Below are 27,391 nucleotides of genomic sequence, written 5' to 3'. Positions count from 1 at the left end.
CCTTTGTCTGCAGAAGTTGCAGACAGATGCCTTATTTGAATGTCAGCACTGACAAGAGGAAGTGAAAAATTACTTCTTGTGATATGAAAAAAAAAAAAAAAAACCCAGGAAAGTCCGTACCGATATTTAAGATGTAATTTGTACATAATATGATAAAGACTTTTCTTTCAGTGAAGGAGAAGCACAGTGTGGAGTTTCACTTTTATCCTCATTTTATTAGCAGTCCCAAGAGGCAATGAAAAAAAAAAATCAAAGAAAAAGGAACAGAAATTAAGATTACAGTCAAGACGATGGGTCAATCAAACTCAGTGAACATAAAGACGGAACAGAGGGCTACACACACACACACACACACACAACAAAAACGCCACATTGTTTAAAAAAAAAAAAAAAGTAACAGAAAGTGATAAATGGAGAAGACTGAAATTAATCTCATGAATAGTGTGTGTATGCATGTGCATGTGTGTGTGTGTGAGAGTGTGTGTGCATGTTGGCTGATCCCTCTGTTCCTCTGGAGAAATTCACCAGGACCGACCCCACATCCTCACACACACACACACACACACACACACACACACACACACACACACACACACACACACACACACACACACACACACACACACACACACACACACACACACACACACACACACACACACACACACACACACACACACACACACACACACACACACACACACACACACTCACACAACATAACCACAGCAAGTAAATCTCTGCTTCTCCCTCTCTTTCTCTCTCTCTCGTCAGTAAAAGCCGTGATTTCAAACTGCGGCTACTTGTTGTGACAGAGAACCCAACCATCAACAAACCACAGCTGCTCAGGCAGGTCTTTTTTTTTTTTTTTTAAATTGTAAATTTTCTATTAATTCTGTACAGGTTATAGTATATTTTAATATTTACACACCGAACACCGTCAGTGTGGATACAACTCGATAAGTTTGCAAACATTAACTGATGTCCAGTGTCCCCCCCTACCCCTAAACCCCCCGCTGTCCGTCACTCTGTGCTCACGTCCGTCTGCTGGAAATCATTTCTTTTTAAATACATTTCATCAAAACATCTGATTATTATAAAGTCTGCAGCACATACGCAGCATCCACAGACAGGACGAGCCACAGAAACTGATCATCGGGAGCTTTTTTTCCCCATCGTTGTGATGCTCACATCAAAACTTCACACCCTTCCTTGTTTTTTTTTTTGTTTTTTATTGTATTATTTTTTCTTTTTTTTTCCCATCTCTTCCCTTCCACAGTGCTGCATAGACTTTAAACTCTCATAACAGAATCATGACAGCAATTACTTCAAATGAAATGCACATCTGGTTCATCCGAGGCCAAACATTAGAGCCAGATGTTCGCGTCGACAAAGAAAAACTCAATTGAAGCTCAATGGAACAAATCTGGATTTGCACCAATTACTGTAATGGCCAGTTATCAGTGCGCGTTTATTTATTTTCAGTGTATCATCTGATGCTGAAACCAGATTTTTATTTACTTTTTAAAGATTTAAAATAATTTCCGACTCCTGTTTGAGCTTTTTTTTTTTAAACTTGGGTCTTGAATTCAGATGCTCACACCTGGAAAATAAAGAGCTGGGCAGTGGGTGATGACTAATCCTCTCACATCTGGAAACAAACACACACAGGCGCACACACACTCTCACACACACATTATGGATGATTGGAGCAGCAATGGGGAGGAGGATACTAAGGCCATGATTAAAGGGGGAGAAGATACAGAAAAAAAACAGCATTTTTATTTAATTTCATTATGTCTCATTATGTAGATGTCCTTCACTCTATTGGGATTCAATCATATAAAAAGTGTTTTGCTATCTGAGGGTTCATCTCTGCACCCAGATCAGCCTTTCAGTGCTAGTAATACAGACAGTACACCGACTACAGTCAACACCTGCTGACAAGCCCTCCCCTCCGTCACCCCCCCTCCCCCTCCTCGTCGTCACTCGCTCAGTTTGTTGCATACATAATTGTTCACTTCTTGTGTATATATATATACATTACTCTCCCTCGTCAAGATATTCTTGCTCCTGTTGTGTCGGAGCAGGAGATTTGAGGCAGAGTAAAGCTCTATTAACATCAGACCCTCTCTCTCTCTCTCTCTCTATAACACACACACTCTCACACACATCAACACTCACACGACGAGATCTGCCCGCTGGTCTGTGGCAGACAGTAAGGAGAGCTTTAGTTTATTAGGTTTCATAAAAAAAAAAAAAAAAAAAAAAAAAAAAAAAGATAAAGCGCTTTCTGTCTTTCATTCATTCGTTCCTTCGTTCTTTCTCTCTCAAGGAGGGGTGAACCAGGCAAGGGGGTCAAGTGGTGGGGGAGTCATACAGGTAAACATGGGGGAGTATGAAAGGAGGGGGGAGGGGCTGGGGCAAGGGCGGGGGGGTTAGTGGGGGTGGAGGGGGCCTAGCTGAGAAGCTGGCGGATCTCCTTGTGCATGTGACACAAGAAGTCCACGTATGACGCTCCCCCGCTGGCACTCTTGTCCTCCACCAGGAAGTGCCTGAATATCAGCTCGGTTCTGTCTTCCTGCTTCACCACCATCAGCTGCAGGAGAGAGAGGGGAGAGGAGGGTGAGGAGGGGGAGGAGGACAGCGTTCAGGAGTAGGGACAGTGATTAAATGACTTATATAATGACTAATATGTATTAAAAAGCTGTATAAACTCATTATTTGTCTGAAAAACAGTCATTTAGCAACTATATATCAAAGAGCGAAGGCGTAAATCCTTAAATTTAGGAAACTAATAACTGTTGATTTAAGTCTATCAAAATGATTTTTTGTTATTCAATAAATTGTTTCAGCTCGACTGTTAAATATCAGAAGTTGAACTCTTATTTTAGTTATTTCAACATTTATACTTATTAACAAAGTATAAATAAATCTACTTTGTATCGACACTGATGTTTTGAGAAGTTTGTTAAATAGAAAAAAGGGATTAGAGGCAGAGCTCCAGACTGCCCCTAAAATTTGAGACAGTGCAAGTACATTTACAAGTACATTACTTGTAAATGTGCAACCAGTAAATTTGCTGCTTTTTGTGTGTTTTTTTTAACACTCAAAAGAATGAAATGATGATGATCATGAATGAAAGGAAATGTGAACATTTACAGTGTGTGCCCCTAAATTTGCTTGCGTTTCTAAAATCTTAAGTCAGGGGCCTCTGTGCTTCCAATATAAAAAGTTAGTCTGAAGCCCTGTAAAGTATAAATACATCTACTTTATATTGACACTGATGATTTGAGAAGTTTGTTAAATGGAAGAAAAAAAAGGGATTTGAAGAAAAATATGATTGAGATCTGGATACAGACGCTCAATTACCAGTTACTGGAGCTGCTATTTCATCAGGTAATGTGTTTGAACTAGTGTCCAGACCCAGAGAAATGACAGAACAGGGAGATGAGGGATTTAAGGACATCAGGAAAAGAGAGCACTTGCCTTCATGTATCGTGATCTCTGGGCTCTGGAGGAGTCGATGATCTCTCTGAGTCTCTGGGAGAAGGGGTTATCCAGCACTGGTAGACTTGTCTGAAACAGCAGAGGCATTCAGACATCACAGATTAATACAATTAGACAGATTAACTCAATTTAATTAATCAATCAATCAAACAAATCACGATTCAACCAATGGATCATCATTTAATAATATTGAGATTACACAGTCTGACACCAACACAAATTCACAGTAAAATCAGCAAATGATACAGATAGATGCTACTGATCAATCAAAAACCCAACAATACAAAACAATGGGAGTTGTTTTGTTGCTGAAAGACTCAAATTTACTTTTTTCTACTGGAATTCAACAGTTTTTTCCGCCTAATGCATTAAAATAAAGATTATGTTGCTAAATAAATAAATATAAGATGATTTGTTGGTTTCTAAGTTTTGTATTTATTGTAGGATCAGGATTAGACCGTCAGCTCTGGACGGGTCGGCAGCAGGTCACCGAACCAACATGACAGTAAATCTGTTTCCTCCCACTCACCATGCTCGCGTCGATCTGGCCGAAGCTCGGCGTGCCGAAGATGTTGAGCAGCAGCTCCTGCTGAGCGCTGGCGCCCACCCACAGGAAGAGGTGCAGCCCCGTCTCCAGGAGGTAAACGCCGCCCTTCGACAGCCGCTCCTCCGAGTCCCTCACCGCCACCGGCAACGACCCGCTCTCCAACTTCATCTGGAAAGTTGAAAGTGGCGGGACAACGTTAACTCAACATGTTCATATCGTTACCTGCTGATCAAACGGCACAAGTTTTCCTCCGACGAAGATAAGGCAGCTTTATTTATAAAGCACCAAGGGGCAAATCAATGTGCTTTACATGAAAACAAAACATTTAACAGTAAGAATTGGACACGGAAAAAAACATACATTTTTAAAAAGTTAAAATAAAAAATTGTAAATAGTATTAAATAGTAAAAAATATTAAAAATAAATAATTTCCCCAATTTTTACCAAAATAGTAAAAATTGGGGAAAAAAAGAGAAAAAAATACAATAATAAAATAAAAACTAGACTAAAATAGAGCATAAAATATGAGTTTGCAGCATGAAATACTGATTTGTATTAAAACCAATAAGAAGACTTACAGTGCAAATCCAAACAAAGTGGAAAATTAATCTATTAACACAATATAGAAGTAGACAAATGTGAAACTGAATATGTAAAGTACACTGTCTCCAGTGTGTGTGTGTGTGTGTGTGTGTCCTCACTATTGGCAGCAGGCGGGGGTAGAAGAAGAGGTGCGTGTCGGTCACGTCCATGCAGCTGATGAGCTGCCTCAGATAAGCTCGGTCGTCCAGCGAGACGTCGGCTCCCGGCAGCAGCACGTCGCTCTTCAGCACGCAGTTCAGGTAAACGGGCAACAGCTTCATGCACTCTGGTAGGATCAGCTGGAGGGAGGAGTAAATAAATAAATAAAAACAAGGAAACATCTTTAAATACCTGAATACTGCAGGATGGATTATGAACACCTGCCTGCTGTATGTAGAATATACACATGTTTTGTTCCGTCTAAATTTGTAAGATGAACTGATGGAAACTGTTAATTTATGAAGGGAAGGAAAAATAAGATTAAGCTTCAGCCTACACTTTTTAGTGTTAGTACATGAAATGGGTAAATTAGAAATAAAAAAATCCCACTCCTCTGGCTCCACCTACAGCCTGTTATCGTATTTGCAAAAAAAAGTTCTTCGACTTTCCCACTGCTGCTTTAATCAACACATGGCTTTTCTTTTAAAAATCACTGTATATATTATTTATAGTTAAATTTACTGTCATTTTTGTCAGAGAGAAGCATCAAAACATCATAGTTGAGAAGCTACAAGCTGCAAATATTATATATCATATAATATATAACTAAAACTACAATGATGTATCAGTTCATTAGTCAATTAATAATCTGTCATGTCAGTAGTTTTTCCAGCTCTTGATCACATTAGCATCATTTTATAAACCTGATCCAGCGTCACCTGCTGATAAAGGCGGCGAGACGAGGCTGAAAAAGTGAAACTTATTTAATTTCCTAATGAACTAAACTGGAGTTTTAAGTTTCTCTGAGGCCTGAGACTCAAGATGAGAAAATGAGGATAAAGGAAGAAGAGAAATGAACAGGACACCAGAATGTGACGTACCTGACCGGCCGACGAGGGGCTCGCACAGTTCTTCCGGTAGCAGGCCAGAATCTGAGCGCACTGGTTGATCAGAGTGTCTCTCACCGCCTTGGTGGGATTAGTCAGGACGCCACGGAAAGCTGCAACACACACAAATACACACAATTTAACTGACAGCCACAAATGATTAATGATTAATGGTATAAAATAAATGGCTTATTGTTGTTGGATGGCTTCACTGATCTCTACAAACATATTTCATTCATAAATGTGATGAGAAATAGGTTGAGAGAAGTTTGCAGCCTCATCTCCATCTCCACTTTTCTTTTTAAAACCATTTATGTTTTGGTTCTGCAGTCCGAGCCGTCCTCCTCACCATATTTGGAGAAGTAGTTGATGATTGTGTCGGTCTCACAGTTGCGGTAGAGGTCGGCCAGCTGAGAGCAACAGTTGACGGCCATGTTGTGGACCCGGAGACGCCTCTGTCCGCTGCAGCTGGTGTAGAGCACGGCGCACTACGGGGACACAGATGGGACAAACAGCACGTCTGATAAATGAACTGACTGACTGACGAGTTTCATTCCTTTATACATGGACATGGCTGTTTGGAAGAAGTCAAAGCTACAACTACCCAACAGGACCAGGTTTAAAATCTAAATACAGTGAATTCTCAATGAGAAGCCAAGTCTGTTTCTATTTTCTGCAAGTTCTTGTGAATAAACAAAACCTCTCAAAGCCGACGACCGCCACTTTGAACAGTTTCTAAGCTGCTTAATTCGTGCGAGTTCTCAACGGGCCTGACAAGTAATTTGTACAAGTTTTCAAGGTGATCAAGCATTTTCTGTGGCGGCTCCTAAGCTGTGGAATGAGCTACCATTAGAAATAATACCTACTTTTAAATCATGTCTTAAAACTTACTTTTATTCTTTGGCTTTTAACTCTGCATGAGAGTTGTGTGATCTCTGTTGTTGTTTGTCTTTCTATTATCATTTTATTGTATTTTTAATCGTTTAATGGCTCTTATTTTATTCCTTTTTTATTGTTATTTTAAATTTATTAATTCCTTTTTATTCTTTTTAAATTATTGTTATTATATCTTTATTTTTAATCCTCGTTTTGGGCTCTATGTCTTTTATGTAAATCACTGTGCAGCACCTTGGTAAACTTTTGGATTGGAATGGAAGTTTTTCATCCGGTCGTGTTGTTCGGCCCGGCTCGCTCCGAACTCGGACTGACCTACGGTCACGATCCATCTCTTTCCTTCTTTTACTATTTTATAACAGTAATAGAACGATTTCAGAGTATTTTCCATCTTTGCTGAGCATAAGATTTGTTCAAAATTAAATAAAAACTTGTCTCTAATATAAGCCGAGTCAGTTCGGCAGCTGAAGCAGATAAAAGCCCCGGGCCGCTACGGGACATTTCAAAAGGATTTTTTTTTTTTCGTTCCACAGTTAAACGTGCACACCTGCATGAGCGCCCCCGTCTCCTCGCTGAGCTTGTCGTCGTGTTTGAACTCCACGGTGATGGCCTTGTCGCAGTCCAGACCCGCCAGCTCCACGTCTGTGGTGTTGCTCATGAAGAAGGAGCCGAAGAAGTCTGTCGCTCGGATACCTGATGGAGGAGGAGGAGGAGGAGGAGGAGGAGGAGGAGGAGGAGGAGGAGGAGGAGGAGGAGGAGGAGGAGGAGGAGGAGGTCATATTTCCTTCTTATAATCTGATTATTAGTGTCGTTATTTGTTATTCTTGAGAAGGGGGGGAGTGGGAGTCTCACCTGTGCTGGTTCGCACCCTCATGACAGCGTCGAACCCGACTAGTTTCTGGACGTCTCGCCTGAGGTCGTTGAGGAACCGCTCCTGATCTGACTGAGCCTGTAGGACAAAGACGATGAGAAACGTCTTTATTTAAGCTACAGGACAAAATAAATGGAGGGTGATAAATAAAAATAATCGTTTCAAAGATGCATCGAGATTCTTAACGGGACGTTTCTGAGTCGATGCAGTTATGTCACATAATCGATTTTTAAATTCAAATAATAATGATGTTGATCACACACAGAGACTGTTATTTATTTTAATCCTCCTGTTGTTCTTCTGGGTCAAATTGAGCCAGTTGATCTGTTCCCTTCCTCCATCCTTCCTTCTTTCCACAATCCTTTTTCTCTTCCTCCCTTCCTTTCTTCCCTTCGTCCTTACCCCTTCTTCCTTCCTCTTTTGATCCAATTGATCCTCTCTTTCTTTCCTTCCTTTTCCCCTTCCTTATTTCCTCCCATCTTCCTTCCTTGAACAAATCTGTTCCCTGCCTCCATCTTTCTTTCCTTCCTTCCCTTTTCCTTTCCTTCTTTCCACAATCCTTTTCCCCTCCCTCCCTTCCTTCTTTCCTTCCTTCCCTTCGCCCTTACTTCTTCCTTCCTTTTTGACCCAATTGACCTAATCTGTCTCCATCTATCTTTCCTTCCTTTTTCCCTTCCTTCTTTCCTCCCATCTTTCCCTTTGCCCTTCCTTCCTTCCTTCCTTCCTTCCTTCCTTCCTTCCTTCCTTCCTTCCTTCCTTCCTTCCTTCCTTCCTTCCTTCCTTCCTTCACCCAGGTGGACAGCAGGAGGGTTAAAGCACAATGCCAAGATTTACGTTTTGTTTTTCCAGACTCCAAGGAAGCTGCTGTATTGTGGAATTGCATTTACATCATATTCTCTATTTTACTTTATTTAGATAAGAAGTTATCATATTTATCTGACTATTTACGCTAATTAATGAAAAGCCGTATGTGACAACATAGAAAATTGAGGATGCGATGCAAAATACATCGAGATGCATCGTATGATTGAATCGAACCAAATCGTAGATGATGCGCACCAATAAAAATAAACGTGGAGACTTCCTCTCACCTGGAAGTAGGTGTATTTGTAGACGGAGCCTCCGGTGGAGACGGGGACGACCCCTAACGTGGCGAGGTCCACGTACTGGTTGGGGAAGAGGAAGAGGTCGACGCAGCAGCCCTGGGCGACACACTCCTTGGCGAGTGTGTTGTAGAAACCCACCTGAGGCTGAAACAGCGACTAAGAGACAGAGAGAGTGTGTTAGTTTTAAAAGGAGCTGCTTCCAACAGAGACGAGTTAACAACACGGCGCAGCTCCGGTGTTTCACCTTCTCCTTATCTGTGCCGATCAGCTTCTTGTCTTCTCTGTTCTTTAATTTCCCAGGAGCCTCGGCGATGGGCAGAGAGGTGTGAAACATAAACAGCTTCCCGGCGCAGTCTGCAGCCTGAGAGGACGACACACACACACAGAGACACACACACAGCATACCAGCCTTTATTAGTCGTGTCAGCAGCTCTCTGTGGGTCTGTGCTCACGTTTCCAAGTGGATTAAGATCCATCTGCACATTTTCAGTCGGAGAATTTCAAACCTTTGCAGCCGACAGGAAGCTCATTATATCTTAGTGCTGTAAGTGTCAACCTGTCACGTTTAAATGTCACATGATCTCTCAGCTCTTTGTTTCAAATTTTAAGAAGCAGGAACTAAAATGAATGAAAATCTTCTATTTTATTTTTACTTTTTCTGTGTTTCATTTTCAAACTTTAAATAAATAACTTTTGCATTGCAGCGAGGTTTTGCCTAAATGTACTTCAATCTCAATCAATTCACTCTGTAATTCAGGTAAAACTGTTTTCTTTGACTCCCTTCTGTCTTCTAAACCAGGGGTCTTCAATGTTTTTCAGGTCAAGGACCCCCAAACTGACAGAGAGATGGAGCAGGGACCCCTACTATATTAAAAAACTTTGTGTATTATATTAAACTGGGTGCATTACCATGTATAAACATCGCTTGTTATTATGCATTCAATACTAAGCTTTTAAAATAACACACAGGTTCATATATTGATGTTTTTTGTGTACAAGCTACAGTGAGTAGGGGGCCGTCCCTCTGCCATTTATAATAAGACCTTGTTCTTGTTCACTGATACCGATGTCAACATCAACAATGTCTGTCAACTGCACGGTAATGATGCAGACAAGCCATTCAAAATTACGTTTTTATTTGAAACGTAAATGTGGAAACTAATAAATATTTTTAAAATTGTCTAATCAACCAAAATTTCCATAATAATTATTTTATTTCTGGCAAAAAAAAAGTATTTTGCTGCGGAGGTCAACTCCCCAGGTCCCTACAGTCGACATGTGGATTTCGCAGATTTCTGCCCTTGTTTCTGGGAACCACTGCACTCCTCCTTCTCCTGTCGTCTTATTATTTATTTATTTATTTTGCAGTGCTCACTTTTAGTTTGGGGTGGGACTTTTTTTGTTCTGTATGTCTTGTTGTCTGTTTTGTTTTTCTATTGTTCGTGCTCATAAAATTGAAAAATAAATAAATTAATAAATAAAATAACATCAAGCCTTTAAAGGGCGTTCCAGACCTTCAGTGCTTCCAGTCCGGCCTGGATCACGGGTCCAAACACCGTCTCCGTCTCCCTGGTGTCTGCAAACATCTCTGGGATCTGGTCCAATAAACTGCAGAACGAACAAACGTTTGTATCGTTATTAAATGGCATCGATCTCCGTCTCTCTCCTCGTGTGTTTTTCTCGTCTGCCCCCTCCTCCCTCACCTCTCGATGACCAACCGGCTCTCGTTCACGTTGACCAGGAAGCCGTCCAGCAGGGGCACGAACATGTCCGACACGTCCGACACCACCAACATCTGGGGCTGCGCCAGGCTTCCCTTCACGTTGTAGAAGTGCAGGACTTTGTTGTAGGTGACGAAACCCACCCGGACCACCGAGTCCATCTCTGGGTTCTCCCTGGACGCAGAGACGAGACGGATGAGACAAGAGATGGACGCAAGTGTTTTAACTAACTTTCATAAAAACTCACTGCTCTTTCTTTACATCTCTTCTTCTTTCTTTTCCTTTTCTGACTCTCTGCTTCATTACTTCCTCTTTTAAATCCTGACTTTACTCCTTCCTAATCTACTCCATCTCTCCCTTCATCAGCCTTTTATTTTCCCTCACTGGCTCCGTTTATCTCTTCCTCTCTTTCCTCCAGCTTGTGTGTGTGTGTGTATGTGTGTTTGAGCACCTGGGCAGGTAGTCGAGGAGGGTTTTGAGCTCCTGGCAGACGATGTTGACCATGCCGCTCTTCACGGCGTTGTAGGACACGTCGATGAGGAAGATGAAGGCAGGAGGCTGAGGAAGCTTGTTGTTCTGTGGAAGACAAAAAATATGAATGAAAACATGACGAGTGAAAACAGTAAAACATTAATCGCAGCGAGGAGACTTTGGAGCTGCGGTGTCAGTTTATGTGCTGAAGCAATAAAAAGTAATTGATTGTGAATGAGATCTTTTCTCTATTTAAGTGTCCCTTTATGATTTTTATAACAATTTATTGTAATCGCTGGTTCAACCGCTGCAGAAAATCAGTGACTGTGTTGTTGAATATTAGGATCCTGATTAAGTGAAAATATGAAATGTTTTTTTCTTTTTACATACACACCGAATTATTATCATTCCTATTATTATCATTTATGATACAAATATGACTTGTTGTGATTGATATTGCCCTGCTGTGCATTACACATTTCATATTTTGAAACTGTTGATATCTAGTTATGTATTAATCCCTGAGGCACTTAATGTTTTTTTTTGTTTTAAAGATATTTTGGCGAATTTTCTGCCTTTATTTTCAAGCATAGTTGATGTGGGATTCAAACCAGGGCTACAGCGAGGAATGTAGCCTCTGCGCTATATGTATATAGTATAGTCTGTGTCCCTGCACTTCATGTTTTTAAATGTTTAATCGTTTTGCTGCTACAGGAGACTGTCACACAATATTTTGTTGCATATCCTCTTGTGCAATGACAATAAACTAATCTAATGTTTCATCTTCATCCTTCTTATCTAAATTCTGTGTGCGCCCGGCACAGAGCTGTTACCGATCTGCTGCACATTAAATAAAACTTAGTGAGCTAATGTTTAGTGAGACTCTCGCAGCCTGCAGGCTTTGCTTTTATTTGTTCATTAGATAACAACTGATACTTCCTGCGTCGGCCCTGCAGATCACTGTTAATGGCTTTGTTTATTGCTACTGTATCATTGTGAACTGCAACAAGCCTCTCTACTCCAGAGGTAAACGATCTGTTGTGGACACTTCTATCATTAGGGACCAGGTCTCACCTTACAGTAGTCGACAGTCATTTCTTTATGTAGATCTGTCTTTTATCAGATTATTCTTCTTTTTTTATCATTAGTGACCAGATCTCACCTTACAGTAGTCGACAGTGGCCAGGAACTCGTAGCTGCCCAGCGAAAGCTCCGGCCTGTCGTAGCAGTCCACCCTCTTCCCAGTGTGGTCCAGATGCTGGAAGTAATGTGGAGGCACTGCGGGACAAAAAAAAAAGAGGAAGGATACACCTCAATTTTAGAAAAAAAACAAAGCAAAACATGCAGCTGTTACCTTTTCCATTGCATAATCACAAACACACTCACCCTCTGTGACACAGCTGCAAAACCCACACTGGAAGCGGCGGCCTCCCTCTATGAACTGCATGTAGGGACACATGTAGGCCTTGCAGCGGTTGCACCGGATTGGACCGCCCTCGCCGTGGTCCACCAGGTACGGAGGAGTCTGCCAAATGAGTTAAATCACACTTAAGCTTTTTATTTATTTTTTTCCTCTCCTGCGAAAATGATGCAAACGTAAAACTAATCCAGTCTAAATGAATATTGGTTACAAATGCAGGAAATGAGGTCACGCAGCCACTGCTCCTCCCTCATCGCTGTGGTTCTGAGACAGATTATCCCAGTGACATTACAGGCATCCCGTGACAACAACTACACATCCGGCTTTGCCCTGAAAACTAATCTTTTTTCAAATCAGGATCAGGGGAAAATAAAAAAATAAAACATTGTCCACCTGTTAGGAAATTCTCAACAGAGGATGGAGCTGCACTCTGGTACAAACACATGAAACATAGTATTCAATGGTTTAACTAGCCATCCGCCTCCATTAGGGATGCACGATAATAGATTTTCTTATTATTGTCAGAGAAATAATCACAGTATTTTATGCATTAATTAATTTTACAACACAATGAATGTTTTAAATCAAATATGGTCAAAATATAATAACATTACTAACTATATAGGCCACATATTTTACATATCTATTAATATAGGTCATATAATAAGTCATGAATTATCATCTAGAACAAATGTTGAGCTTTATTTTAATTGTTTGTTTGTTTTTTCTTACAAATGTCACATTAACATTTACATTCATGACATGCATTTACCTTTACTTTATGTACAAAGCATGAAATAATAAAAATAAATAAAGAGTGAGATCGGTTATAAGAGTAAACCGCTTATAGTGACTCTGGACCTTTACATCAACGGAGAGAGGAGGGTGAGCGGGTGGTGGGATTAGGGATCGACTCACCTCATCTGGCGGCAGTGTGGCGAGGGGCTTGATGACGGCGGCCAGTGGCACTTGAGACTGCTTGGCCATATCGGCGGTGCAAGGCATATTGTAGGCCGTACAGCGAACAAACCTGGGACTGGCGTTCCCTAAACACACACACACACGAACCAACACAAACACCTTGCATTAATATCAATGGTGGGGGACAGAAGAGACCTGAAGGATGATTCTGTGATCACAAGTTCAATTCTCTACAATCTCGAAATGCATGCACGGTGCGAGGGAGGAGACTGTTACTCTTTGGTCCAATTTTGCTCGGGCCGTACTTGCAGACCCAAACTCTGTAGTTTCATTTATACAAGTGGATATAATTTTTTTCTCATCTTTTCCTTCAGTGGAGTGACTTGTGGGGGGTTTGGTCTGAGGGTGTAAGGGAGATGTACATTTGGATCTGGTCTGTAAATACTGAATTTATATTTGTTTTTCTGCCATTCTTATAATTGTAGTTTTTCTCTCTCTTTAAAAAAAAAAAAAAAAAAAAAAAAAAAAAAGTCTTGTTTGCTCTGTTATTGTTGTTTCTTTGCTTCTTTTTGGTTTCTGTTTTTTTGTCATGTTTGTTTTTGCTATGTTTATAAACCAAGCTAATCTGATACTTATGGAAAGCCGTTTTAATCATAATCAAATAAATGCATATAACTAAATAAATAAATAATTGTAGCCATGAAATGAGTCCAAAATGAAATAAATTGGATGATAAATAGATAAATGTTTATTCATTTATTTGATTATGATTAAAATGGTATTCCATAGACGCTGAAAGACAATAAAAAACTGATCACAAAAAAAAAAGGAAATTAATCGACATCACTACTCGAGATGCTGCCAGACCAAAGTGTGAACCCACCTTGGTCTTTGACCTGAAAGTTGGTGGTGACCAGCGGTGGGGCCTGACCTCTGACCCCTGTGGTGAATGGCTCGGTGCTCTTAGCCTTGTCGTCCTCTATTACCTGGATCTGGGAAGGAGAAGCGGGGGGGGGGGGCAGGGGGTCAAAAATACTCTTAATCCAGAAATGTGTACACTATAAATACACACACGTGTAAGTGCACAGGACACACTGTCCCCAGGTCTCACAACGTCTAAAAGAGGAACATTTAACACCCATGCAGGAGAGGACTTTCTCACACACACACACACCTGCAGCTACTAAACACACATGGAAAGTCTGTCGAATCTGTGGACACAAACTTTGTGGTCGAGCCACGACTCAGGTGACAGATGGTGCAGGTTCATGCTGAAGCCGTTTGTGTAGATTCACAGATATGATACAAAAGAACAAAAAAAACAACAACAAATGTCAATGACATCCCCTGAAAATATGTCAGGATTTATCAAGGCATGCCATTAATGCAAGGAATTGTGGGTAAGTCAAACATGTTGCAGGCCAGCATGCACAGCACAGAGAAGGATTAAGAGGAGAGTGACTCTGAGGTTTTTAATAAATTACAAAAAACTCAACTATTATGAGTTTGTCAACGCTGAGATGATGTGAGAAATATTGTTCATGTTCTCATCTAACTTACACACATCTCATGAAGCTTGATATGTAATGTAAAGTCGTTATTCAGCCTCTTTTATCTCAGATTTGAGAGATTTAGTGAAAATAGAATGACAGACAACATTTATGCTCAATAAGCGACATGACAAAATTTCATTTTAGACTTGTTTTCTACACTCATTTATTATTTTATTCATATAGTTTTACTGCTTTTGTGAAGCTTAGACTTTGGTAAACCTAATTCAAGCTCCAAAACAGTTTGTCCTCATGACTGAAGGTGTGTGATTTGAAAATGTTCAAAAAAGCAGACTTCAAATTTCCAGCATTTAGCTTGAATGATGTCTTTATACGATGCTATAGGACAAAAATGGGCCTCAGAGCAACATAGAGATAAGATTGTTTTGAATATTTACACATAAAACACTTGGGTATTGATATATGTATTATATTATATACATTTTTACTGGTTGCCATTGCACTTCCAATAATTAAAATGTATTTAATACACTGGCTGCCGTTTATTCTGTTTCTCTTCTCTATTCCTTTAGTTATTTGTACGTGGTTTATTGTATTTTTATTCAACGACCGAAAGGTACATAAGAATTTCACTATAATTACTTGTAATTATAAGTGACGAATAAACTTGGATAGAATATCTGCAAGTACCTTAAAAAGGTGAATCTAAAAATTGAGAAAATGCCCTTGAGGGTTAATGTATTTTCCATTAAGCCATAATTTACTGGGCATTAACTTCTAAATATATCAGTTACCAATGTTTTAAATGTGTCTGTGTATATTTCTAGTCCTAGTGGACACAGAAACATTAACACAACGTACAACATAAGTCTAAACTGGTAACTGTTAATGTCACTGACTTTGAGGGGTTAGCAGGAAACAACAGGAGGTGAAAGCTGCGGGTGAACGCGAAGCGAGCTGAGATGACAGAGTGAAGCGGAGGCAGGAAAATGCAGGCACACAGGAAACTTACTGGGCTGGGGATAGCGTCTGGATCTATTCTATGTCTTGATTTCTGCACAGCCGGCATGTCAGACGCTTGCTTTACATTCAAAAGTTTGTCCAGCAAATTGTGCCAAAAACAGGACAAAATAAATAAATAAATACAAAGAGTGAAAAGATAAAAAAAAAAAAGAGGAAGGTGAGAAGAGAGAACCCAGCAAATACTCTGCTGAGCAGCAAGCAGCATTGTTGTTATTCAGACAGAAACTGGTCAGTAGTATTGATTATAGATTAGTGGTATTGCAGACTTTGTGACAGTCAAGTGCATATGTATGGAAGTACATTTGTGTCTTTATTATTCAATCGAAAGAATAGTTGATTTAAACAAAAAATATATTTTCAATTAAAACAAACTTCACTTCAATCAAAAGCAAAACATTTCAATCAAATGAAAAAAAGGTTTTGAATGCAAAAAAATATTTGAGACCCAAAAAATTGCATTCGAGCACTTCGAGCATTTAAACAGAGGATATTTTCAATCAAATAATAACTCTCTTCAATCAAAAAAAATATTTTCAATCAAAAAAAAAAAAAAAAAGGGTTCAAACGCAATTGTTTGGGTCTCAAATATTTTTTTGCATTCATACACTTTTTTCTTTTTTAATTTAAAAGGTTTTTTGTGATTGAAGTAAAGTTTGTTTTGATTGAAAATATATTTTTGTTTAAATCAACTTTTTTTTTTAAATTTAATAATAAAGACACAAAAGTACCTCCATACATATACACTAGTTTATACCAGCGGCCCGTTTGGCAAACATGCTAAGCAGCTATAAGGACACAAAGTGACAATATAACTATTGTGCTGCTGCAGCTGGACAGGTTCATTATAATCAATAACCAGTAGTGAATGTGATGTCGCAGGCTCAGTTGACCCATTTATATGAATTAAGATTATTTTGTTCACTTTTCTTAATCCATAAACTACCAACAGAATTTCTCTCTTTCTCATATGAGATCTGACTTTTATGGCAGCAGAAAAATACAGCAAACAACCACATGTCAAAGTCAATTAGAAATGAACTTGTTTTTTCAACGACACCACAACATCGTAACCATGAAGGTCAATGTAAACATGATATGTTCCCTCAGCGGCCACATCATTAGGTACCAGGGTCGGATTCAGCTGCGTGAGATGACCAGTCAACCTCTCGACATTGTTGAAGATGTATTAATTTAATTATGTTTATTGCAGAGATCAAAGATCGAGGTGCTGTTGTAGTGGACGGCATTATACTGACAAGTGTCTCTGTTTTTTCCTCTATTCATGAGGGTAAGAGTGACAAATTGCATATACTTGATGTGAAAGTGAAATCAAAAGATACAGTGTTTCCCCGAGAATTTTTGTCAGGCCCGGCGGTACCCACCGAAAAAACCCTAAACAGACGAGGCGTGACTCTCTATTGGATTAAGGTTGGGATAGAGTAGTCAGTGTAATGGCAGTTTTAAATATAAAAGGAGTCTCCCACATGCCTGAGCTTTACACTACTGACTTGAGCCGAAGGCAAATTTCCACCATGGTGGATAATAAAGATTTATTGTATTGTATTGTATTGTATTGTATTGTATTGTATTGTATTGTATAGTATAAACAGACATGTCCTGTGATTTTCAGCCTACAGTGGGAGAAGCAGGTCTGACGTGCACGAAAAAACAAGCTTGTTGCACCAAACGCGCACCGCTATGGCGTCATCCAGGCGGCTTTGGCCTTTCACACAGAACTTTCTGATGGCTGCAGAAGTCTCGGTACATTTTTTCAGACAAGACGCTGGTCTCATAAACTATTTATTTTTAATTGAACGACTATCTGAATATTTGAAAATCATTGCCCATCCCTAGTACTCACATCGTTACAAGGCAATGAAGCAGGTTGACTCACACACAGAGGCTCCCAAACAGAAATCCTTATTGATTTCTGAATGAATGGATACGTCGCTTATTTTTGGCATATACTTTTTTTTTTCTCTCACAATTGTAGGGGAAACACTGAGATATCAAATCTCTGTATCGCATAAAGCAGCAGTGAAGCATGAGTGTGTTTCTTTGCGAAGGGGTGAATCATCAATCAAAAATATTGCGATACATATGGTCTGTTACAGTACAGTCTGGAAATATTGTGTGATACTTAAGAGAGCCAGCTCGCTCTACACGAGAGGAGCATCATTACAACAACACCTCGTGACTGTGACATGATTTGAATGGTCAGATGTACCTAATAAAGTGGCCACAGAGTGAACACGTCACCTTTCCTCACAACGACACACGTCTCAACAACTGATGCGAGGAACAGAAATGATCAGAGATGTGACAGTGTTGATGTTGATGTTGTTGTTGGGAGTGTGTGCTCACCGGGCTGGGGATGGCATCTGGGTCGAGTCTTTTCTGTGCAGCTGGAGCCGGAGCCGGAGCAGGTGCAGGGGCTCCGTAGTTTGGTTGCCCAGGATACGGGCCTGCATAGCCGGGCTGAGGGCCTCTCACCTGCCCAAACGCACCTGAAGGGGGGAAAACAGCTGAGCAACGGAGAGAGAAAACAGGTGATATTAGGCCTGCATGAAATCAGGAAAATGTCCAATATGACATGTGATAAACAAGCAAATATTCAGGTTGTGCATATGAAAATCTGCAACACTGTAAACAAACTCCAAACATTGGAAGTCGACTAAACACAACAAGAAGTCGCGCCAGAACAAATATGATGATCGATGCCGCAGGGACGCGTTTTGTGCACGGTGTCTGAGGGACCCGACGGAAGTCCGCAGTCGTCGTTGTTGTTAGGTTACCTTACGTGTAGCGGTTTAGCTCAGGTTATAGGTCCGAGATGCGCCTGTAAATAAAACTTACAGCTAAATTCCACCAGATGCGTGTCCGTCGCATGTCGCACAGCGGTGGAGCTGATCCGTTTCAATTGTAGTCCATGTGTAGCTTCCACCAGCTGCGGCTGCGCTACGTCACGGCACTGGCATCCGGCTTCCATTTTTGCCGGACGCCTGATCACGGCGCATAAATTCAGCACAGAGCAGCTCGTGTGGGACAGGAAATCGTGTATAAAATACAAAACAAAACACCAATTTTCAAAATAAAATACACCGTGTTTACGGCGGATCATATTTCCTGCACTACACCTTGAAAACGATGTAATGGACCGAGGCCGACCTCAAGTCAACGGGTCAGAGGTTTTCAGACACCATTTCACCCCGTTGACACCATGAACGAGGAGATACTGATTGTAAAATCACTAACTAGGCAGATCTCAACAGGTCAGCACCGAGCTGTTTTCCTACTACTCCTCTGGATTAAAGGGATAGTTCAAAATTTTGGCAAACTGGCCCATTGCCATAATCCCTATAGTCATAGCAGTAGGTTTGTTACCTTTAATTGTAGGTGCAAGCTATTTTTAGAACGGCGGAGCAGAGCCGCGAGCTGCTCAGAGCTACGCTACGGAGGCTAATGGGATTTCTTGGTTTCCCTCATCAAACTGATCAAATACACAATCCAACAACTCCAAAACGCAGTTTTTCGGCAAGCAGTCTCTGCATTTGCCTCAAAAACAACTATATTGCACGATTATGCATGATCTCGTGGGTCCCACAGTGCGCATCACAAATGCATTCGGTGGGTGTTGACGGAGGGCGGAGCACGGAGCAGACATGCAGCACAGTCGCAGCAATTCCGATGTTACTCGTCATCGCATTTCAGGCAACCTTTACGATGCGTTTATCGTGCATGTTGACATTGCGATGACGATGAAAATAGGATTAATCGGCAATCGGGCAGCCCTAGTTGACAGTAATCCACTCAACGTCCACTCAGCAGCAGGTTATCTCACCGTTCTGCTGCGAGGGGTATCCTCCTCCCTGCATGCCGGGCTGAGGTGGGGGCTGCTGCAGGGGCCCAGGATGCCCCGGATGCCCCGGCGGGCCTGGGGGTCCGGGGGGCAGGTGGTTGCTCTGAGCCACGGAGCCGGGGGGAGGAGGCATCTGAGCTCTGGGAGGAGGTGGACCTGAGTGATAAGGAGGCGGTTGGGATGGAGGGGGCTGCTGCTGCTGCTGGGGCGGCATGGGGCCTGGGTACTGGCCGGAGGGAGTTGAGGTCGGGGGAGGAGGGAAAGATCCAGGCTGAGAGGAAGGAGGAGGAGCGGCTCTGGGTGGGAAGGAGCCCTGGGCGGCCGGAGGAGGAGCAGGAGGACCGGACATGAAGGAGGCGGGCTGGCTGACGGGTGGAGGTGCAGAGGAGAAGGGGGGCTGCTGGGCCGGGGGGAAGGACTGCTGCGGCTGCGACACCGCCGGAGGAGGAGGAGCGGGCGCTTGGCTGGGAGGAGGCGCGGGAGCCGAGTAGGAGGATGGAGGAAAGTTTTGCTGATAGGAAGAAGAAGGAGGAAGCGGCGACTGCTGCTGCTGCGGCGGTGGCGCGGAGGAGGTGAACTGCTGCTGTTGAGAGGTAGGGGGGAGAGAGGAGCTGAATGGCTGCTGAGAGGGAGGCGGTGGGCCTCCGTAGTATTGCTGAGAAGGTGCTGCAGGGGGGCCGCTGGGGGGGAGCGGCTGGGCGGGGGCGGAGGACGCAGGCGGAGGAGGGGCTTGGGTGTAGGAGGGCTGAGGCGCAGCTGAGTAGGGGGCGCTGACGGGAGGCTGGGAGCTGTGAGGGGGAACTGAGGAGAGAGAGAGAGAAAATGACAGTGTGAAAGTCTCCATCAGGACATTACATTAGATTTAAAGGGATAGTTCAACATTTTGGGAAATTGACCCAATGCCATAATCCCTACAGTCATAGCAGTAGGTTCATTACCTTTAATTATCGGTGCAAGTTGTTTTGAGATCAGCGGGGCAGAGACGTGAGCTGCTCAGTGAAAACAATGGAGGTGAACGGTACAGGTCCCCTGTCCCTCATCAAACTCATCAAATACACAACCCAACAGCTCCACAACACTGGAGGAGAAGTTATGACCTGCACATTCACCACGCTATGAAATAATCATGTATAATTATGTAACATTACGACACATGAAGCAAATACTCTGAACTAGTTGCGCTTTTAAAATCATGCCTCCCAGCAGCTGTGTCTGGAAAGTAGTTCTGGCAGCATTTGCCTCTAAAACAACTCTGTCTCCTAATGTTACATGATTATCTCATAGCGTGGTGAATGTGTAGGCCACAACTTGTCCACCAGAGCGTTTTGGAATTGTTGGATTGTGTATTTGATGAGTTTGATGAGGGACAGGGGACCTGTACCGTTCACCTCCATTGTGTTCGCTGAGCAGCTCACGTCTCTGCCCCGCGGATCTCAAAACAACATGCACCGATAATTAAAGTTAATGAACCTACTGCTATATAGGGACTATAGGGATTATGGCAATGGGCGAATTTTCCAAAATGTTGAACTATCCCTTTAAGTACAGTATAACTCCATCCATTTTTACCATATCCTGGTCCGGCTGGGGTCGGCGGTCCAGAGGTGATCTGCATCCCAGTCATCTGGTTAGTGACCTGCTGTACTGCGCCTGGGGGCCCGTAGTGTTGGGGGTAGCTGGGGTGCGGCCCGGACAGGTTCACCGCTCCCTGGTTGTATGACTGAGGTGCAGCAGGCCTGGGGGGGGGGGGGGGGGGGGATCATTTTAGTGTGTTTACATGAATTCAACCAGGTGAGAGTCGTCCTTTGGTGGTTAAACTGAGTTCTTAAACTTAATCTAAATAAACTGGCTTCATATTGGAGGTGGAGGATTAGAGACACTGGGTTCCTGCTTCCTGTTTACATTGGCTCGTGCGTACCGGAGCATGTGACGCAAAACACTTGTCTGTGCAGAGATCACTGCTGATGCTGATGCAGATTTTTTTTAACCATTTGTGCAAATGGCCCAGATTTTAAATTACTTTATACATGGACACGTGTGCAGGATTAAAACCTCAGCAATTTAAGGAGGGAAAAGGATAATCTCTTTGAAAACATGTTTTTTAACTTAAAGTGGCTCAACTATCTATCTCTTCTTTGTGATAAGAACTTTTCTGCTTTAATCCAGGACTTATCAGGCCTCTGGTCTCTTTGCAGCACCTGATTTTATTTACCTGCACACGCATAAACAGGAAAACTCTGAACATGAGGTGCTTTTACAGCTCCCGTTTTCCCTATGTACATTTCCTGCGCTATGCACCTGCTGTCTATTACGATCCATCAGCTGTCTCTTCACATGCATCACATCCAGCGTGCGTCTTTGTGTAATTTGCTTTGGTTGTTTTTCCGCCTATCGCTCCTAACTAAACCACATGAAAGGAGGAGTGGTAGTAGTTAGCGGAGCACCGACTCCTGAGGCTTCAGACAGTCTCGGCGTAGTTATCTCGAGTCTTTAAATGGATTCTGTCAACTGCTTCAGTGAGCTGCAGGGAGAGAGCTCTCTGCAATTTGAATAACCTGCTGCGAGTGAATGCGCCGCAATTTGGTTTGGAAATGTTAAAAAACGCCTACAAGAATGTCACACCTGTCTGTAGGTTGGTTAAATAACAAAAACAGAGTCAGTGGGTATGTTTCGCTAAACAGAACAAACACACATGCACATCGTGTAATCACCTGGGCGGCGCCTGCGTCATAGCTGGGGGTCCGTTCTGTATTTCTCCTTGACTGTGACTGTACTGATTATACGGTTGAGGCGCTGACACCGGCGGGGGTCCAGATGTGGGCGGACCCCTGGCAGGACCTGAAAACGACGAGACGAGAGATTACACACATACACACACATACACATACCTGCTGTGTGGAAGAAAACGCTGAATCTGAGTCTTTGCAATGAGGCACTGCTGGCGTAGCAAGCTAAACATGACTATAGGACTCTTTTAAGAGCTGATTTCAAAATGTTACCTCTGGAGTTTGATTCATTAATTATTTTTTTAATTAAATGTATCTATACATTATATAACCTACATAAAAACAATAAAAAAAATAGTGAAATTAAACACTGTGCAAGAGAGGTGGAAGCCAAAAAAAGGCTTATGAAAATACGTCCCCTATGTAAAAACAACAGTGGTGGTCAAAAAAAGATGGTAATACAGAAATTCATAACATTAAAAACGAGAGAAAAGAGAGATTCTTTTTTTTTTTTTTTGGCAATTTAAGATCCAGAAGTGCTACAAATCTTTGCTAAAGAATGATTTTTTCAGTTGTTTTTTGAACAAAGCCAATGTAGATATCGATTTTAGTGATGTAGATACGTAGATTGCTCCATAATGAATATCAAAGCATCAAACTGCATTATTGTAGGAATGTTTTAAAACATCTTTATATCTATATAATAAAAAAACTGAAAACTCTGCTAATAAAAAGGTTAGTAGTAAGTGGGCTGCTATAAATAACTGTATCCAACTCTAAAGTGCTTCTGCTATTGTTTCCTGAGAAAAAGGTTGTGGCAGCCAGATTAATGCCTGTAGCTAGAGAGAGGACTCGATGATTGCAGAGCATGAGGAGTGTGAAATGAGTTGTGAAGAAGAGAGGAGGCAGTTACCTAAGTCAAGAGGAGAGGAGAGGTCAGAGACTGGGTTGGATGCCACAGCCTTAGAGGGAAAGCTTGTGAAAGGAGAATAACCTGAAATACAAGAGAAGAGGGGAAAAGGTAGGCAAATACGGACAGACAGATGTGAGGGAAGAGCGAGAAGCAACGTGAGGAAATGGGAGGGCAGTTCAGACTTAGATTAGATTAGTATGCTCTCTCCCACACACACACAATGTCACATCCATCCGAACTGGGTTTCACTCTTTCAGATGCGTTTTTACCTTGCGGCGGGACCCCGGGCTGGTACGCCGAGGCGGGGCCGTTGTAGGGCGCGTAGGGGGCCGGGTAGCCGCCGTCCAGGGGAGCGTAGCCCGGCTGGGTGTAGCCCGGCTGGGGCTGGCCGTACGGAGAGGCCATTGGAGTGTGCTGGTTTACATTCATCCTCAGTTCATCCCTAAATCTGGACAGAAGGGAGACACCGTCGTAAAGTGGACTCGTTAACCAATCAGGACTTAACGTTATTTTAACTTTTTTATATACACAAGATACAAACTGAGATTTAGCAACTGAGATGCCTGGAATATAAACACCTGAAATGTAAAAACAATAGCAGCTCTTGAGAGTTTGAGGACAACCTTACATGGCAGATAATTGATCATTATAAATAGAAATAATTGTTACGCTTTAAAGAAAAAGATGATTCCTCTAGCTATTGTATAGTTTCTTGATGTTTTTGACAGAAAACAAACACGCAGACAGAACTGAAGACAGCCCTAAGCAGATGAACTTGACACAGACCGAGCAGATCATAAACTAACAAACAAGACCAAGAAACACACTCTGAAAGTTGTATACAGCCACAAATACAACTTTTCTTATGACATCAAAATGTCCTCATTTGGTGACACCTTTATTGGCTTTGAGTGTTTGCCATATGGCCACACCCTCAGATTACAAACTGTTGAGTGTACACACCCACACACACACACAGTGAGCAACAATGCTTCTGTATACATGACAAGTCACTTTAACCTACAGCAAAACTTCAACCAACCAGTGTCAATAATTTATAGCGAAACAGACACAAACCACGAGACTTGTAACTAAACCGTTCTCAGGTATGATGGTGAAATTAAAAGCCTGATGGATGTGAGTGAGGAGGACAGTGTGTCCAACCAGAGTTATGACAAGGCCCTATAAAGTATCTCAACTTTGTGTGCTGTGTGTGATTACTCCTTAAATTTCATATGACAACTTAACCCTTGATGACACGGGGTGACACTCACACAAGTGGCATAGTTTGTTCTCTTCCCCTTGACCTGTGTGGAGACTGGCCCGGCCGGACCTACACTATATGACAGGCTGATGAGTATCATCTAACAGACAAACACGGACTAAACGAGCGGGGCCTTTGAATAATTCAGCAGTGCAGGTGCCACAACGAGAAACACAATCGCTGGGGCCGTACAGCTATTTACAGGGCTCCAGACTGCCCCTACATGGTAAAATTGGAGACAGTGCAAGTACATTTTTCATCTATTTGCACATGTGTAACCAGTAATGTTGCTATTTTGGTGAAACATGGAAGAATCTATTAACAGTATCTGTCATTACAGGTGTCAGGCCAATGTGTGTGAGGGTTATAAATGAAAAGGAAATGACAATATCTGCTTTGCAAGTCGATTTACAGCGTGTGTCCCTACATTTTCTGCTTGCACCCCTAAAATATTAAGTTTTTTACGTAAATAAAGTTAGTCTGGAGCCTTGTATTTAGTGAGTCGGGCCTATAGCGAGTTGACCCACATCTGCTCCCTTGGTTGAGGCTGAGGCTGGAGCACATTTAGGGAAGTGGGTTAGCAGTTTCGAAATCATTTAGGATGACAGACATTTAAAAGACGAATCAATAACGTGTAAAAACAAAAGTGTGACAACAGGAAAAGAAAAAGAAAAAAAGCTGGAGCGGTGCGGTGTGTGTGAACGGGATCAAAACCTCAGTGCCGCATTACAGTTAGCTCGCTAACGTTAGCAACACAACATGTCAGCCTCCGTTAAAAAAAGAAACCCTCAAAACACACAAATAAGACACACGTTTAAAACAAACCAACACGTTTTCATAAAAAAAAAAGCCTTCATCAGTCATGTGGTATAACTTCTCTTGTTGGTAATAATACTACTACTACCAGCCGATGACAGCAGCAGCAGCAGCAGCGGTGATGGTTGAATCAGCTGAGCCCGGATCGACACAACCGGAGCTAGTAGCAACAGTTAGCGGCTAACGGCTAAGCTAGTAGAAACCTCTATGTATCTCAACGGGCGATGCTAGCCGTGTGTTAGCATTAGCTAGCATGAGCTAACGTAGCAAGCAAAAAAAAATTCACCAAGCTCTACTCTGCCTCCTTCTCTTCCTCCTGTCAAACCGGGCCGGTGCTGTCACACAACAACAACAAACCGTGTCTAATCAAATCTTTAGAAACCTACCTCCGAAGGGTCGTGGAGACTGGAGGCTTTTTGTTCCTCTGTGCGGGGAGAAATGTGTGTGAAACCCGGCGGTGACCGACAAACTCCGGGGTGTTTCTAATCCCTCCTCGGAGTCAGAAGCGGACATTCAGCGGAACTGCTGCAGCGCTGTGCCACGTCCACATCCGGACACCCGCAGAGGGACTTCCTCCCTCCGCTCACTCACCTCCTCTACTGTCCCGGAGCCGCCGGAGCAGCAACATCACCGACAGACAGACGGACAGACGGACAGACGCCCAAGGCCAAGAGGTTCACTTTAAAAATAGGATTTTAATTATATTTCAAGATTGTAGCGCCGCCATTTTTATTCACTTCATTATTATTAGACCTAGCCATAGGACCTAGCCTGTACATAATAGCCTAGGCTACAGGTGCATCTCAATAAATTAGAATATCATGGAAAAAGTTTATTTATGTCAGTAATTCAATTGAAAAAGTGAAACTAATACATTATATAGATCCATTACACACACAATGAAACTTCATGTCTTTATTTATTTAATTTCTTTTCATTGTAATGATTATGGCTATAAGGGCCTAAAATTCAGTAGGCCTAGCTATCTGAAAAGACCAATTAAAAAACGCATTTTTAATATGGAAATGTTGGCCTTCTGAAAAGTAGGCCTATGTCCATCTTTATACTCAATACTTGGTTGGGGCTATTTGACGTAAACTAATGGAAACTGACTTGTCCATGATATTAAATTATTGAGATGCACCTGTATACAGGAGAATAGTCAGAAAAAAGTCTTCAAACTACACGTGTAATAAATATGATATGATTGGCTGCAAATTTCGCTTAGCCAAGCAGAAGCAAATGGATTGAAGAGGAAGGAGACTTTTGAGACAGTAAATATTACAAAGAAAAGGCAGGAATAGGGAGGATGCATCTGTTTTCTCACTAGGTTTGCCATCGAGACAACGCTTCCTTGGCTCTATTAAGTTTCCCGCAGGCTGAGAGCCATTAAGTCTGCGTTGATACTCTCCCAGTCATCTATCAAATGATAATAAAGTGACAAGAGGAAGCCATTTTAATTGGGTCAATTGTGCCAAAGTGTCAGCACAGCAGCATGCACACGAAAGCCACGCAGCTCACGCCAAATAAACCACTGCCAGATTTGTCTCCATATTTTCCGGGGGGGTGCAAATGTGAAGTTACGTGTTTGTGGGCTGAGAATCACTGTCTCACGAGTCGGCCCAAATTTGAAATTATTCCAACATGCGATTCATTACAAATCTGGCACGGTTTGGGTTGGGTCAGGTGGGCCAAGTCGTATGGTTTTTTTGGCGGCCTAAAGTCTCCTGTGATCCCTTTGCCTTTTCTTCTGCAGAGTTGGAGGTGCTGAGGCTGGTGCACTGCAGCCAGTATTCATCATCATCATCTTGTCTTGTCCAACGCTGCAGAAACACCAGCTCCAAGAGAAACTGAGGGGAAAATTCCTAAAATATTTCCTCCCTCCTCCTCTCACCTCCTTTCTGTTTGTGCCATGAGGTTTTGGGGGGTGGGAGGTGGGGGTAACTGCGGGGAGATGAAGACAAATCTGTGGAGCCACGGCTGCTGTCCAGGCTGAGCTGGGGTGAGTTGGGGTGGGGGATGTTGGGGGTGGGGGTGTGTGGTGGGGCCGGTGGTTATTTCTGGAGGGTATATCAGCAAGCATCCCCTCCTGTACTGAGTGCTCAAGAGTGACATGGCAAGTGTTGAATACAAGGGAGGATGGACACACACACACAGAGACACAGACACATGCACATGCACACTTTTGCC

General features: G+C 42.3%; 1 protein-coding gene across 2 annotated transcripts; it reads right to left on the bottom strand.

Annotated features, from left to right (window-relative positions):
• Positions 1-1,057: 1,057 nt before the first annotated feature.
• On the bottom strand, positions 1,058-25,787 carry sec24c (SEC24 homolog C, COPII coat complex component). 2 transcript variants are annotated; one of them, XM_083994921.1, is made up of 24 exons: positions 25,588-25,787; positions 23,391-23,569; positions 23,122-23,202; positions 22,194-22,320; positions 21,052-21,218; positions 19,465-20,283; positions 17,988-18,148; positions 13,973-14,081; positions 13,087-13,214; positions 12,135-12,273; positions 11,911-12,026; positions 10,729-10,853; positions 10,260-10,451; positions 10,071-10,164; positions 8,801-8,917; positions 8,542-8,712; positions 7,432-7,528; positions 7,127-7,272; positions 6,035-6,173; positions 5,680-5,798; positions 4,759-4,938; positions 4,040-4,225; positions 3,490-3,579; positions 1,058-2,599 (listed from the first exon to the last, which is right to left on the bottom strand). In XM_083994921.1, the coding sequence occupies exons 2-24, from the start codon at positions 23,548-23,550 to the stop codon at positions 2,459-2,461; spliced, it is 3,804 nt and encodes a 1,267-aa protein (XP_083851047.1). In that variant the 5' UTR covers positions 23,551-23,569; positions 25,588-25,787; the 3' UTR covers positions 1,058-2,458. The 2 variants fall into 2 exon arrangements, with proteins under 2 accessions (XP_083851047.1, XP_083851048.1); XM_083994922.1 differs by lacking the exon at positions 23,122-23,202.
• Positions 25,788-27,391: the final 1,604 nt, after the last annotated feature.

The sequence above is a fragment of the Trachurus trachurus genome (assembly GCF_905171665.1).
Source record: "Trachurus trachurus genome assembly, chromosome: 19".
Lineage (NCBI taxonomy): Eukaryota > Metazoa > Chordata > Actinopteri > Carangiformes > Carangidae > Trachurus > Trachurus trachurus.
The sequence above is the reverse complement of the archived record's forward strand: the minus strand, read 5'-3'. Positions and strand labels throughout refer to the sequence as shown.

What these genes read in the sequence shown, in the direction of transcription:
- sec24c (XM_083994921.1), bottom strand. Translation starts at nt 23,550, where the DNA reads ATGAATGTAAACCAGCACACTCCAATGGCCTCTCCGTACGGCCAGCCC. An exon ending in GCCCCTCGTCGGCCGGTCAG is followed by an intron (nt 4,939 to 5,679) that starts GTACGTCACATT and finishes TCCTCCCTCCAG; the next exon opens with CTGATCCTACCAGAGTGCAT. An exon ending in GCCAGATCGACGCGAGCATG is followed by an intron (nt 3,580 to 4,039) that starts GTGAGTGGGAGG and finishes CTGCTGTTTCAG; the next exon opens with ACAAGTCTACCAGTGCTGGA.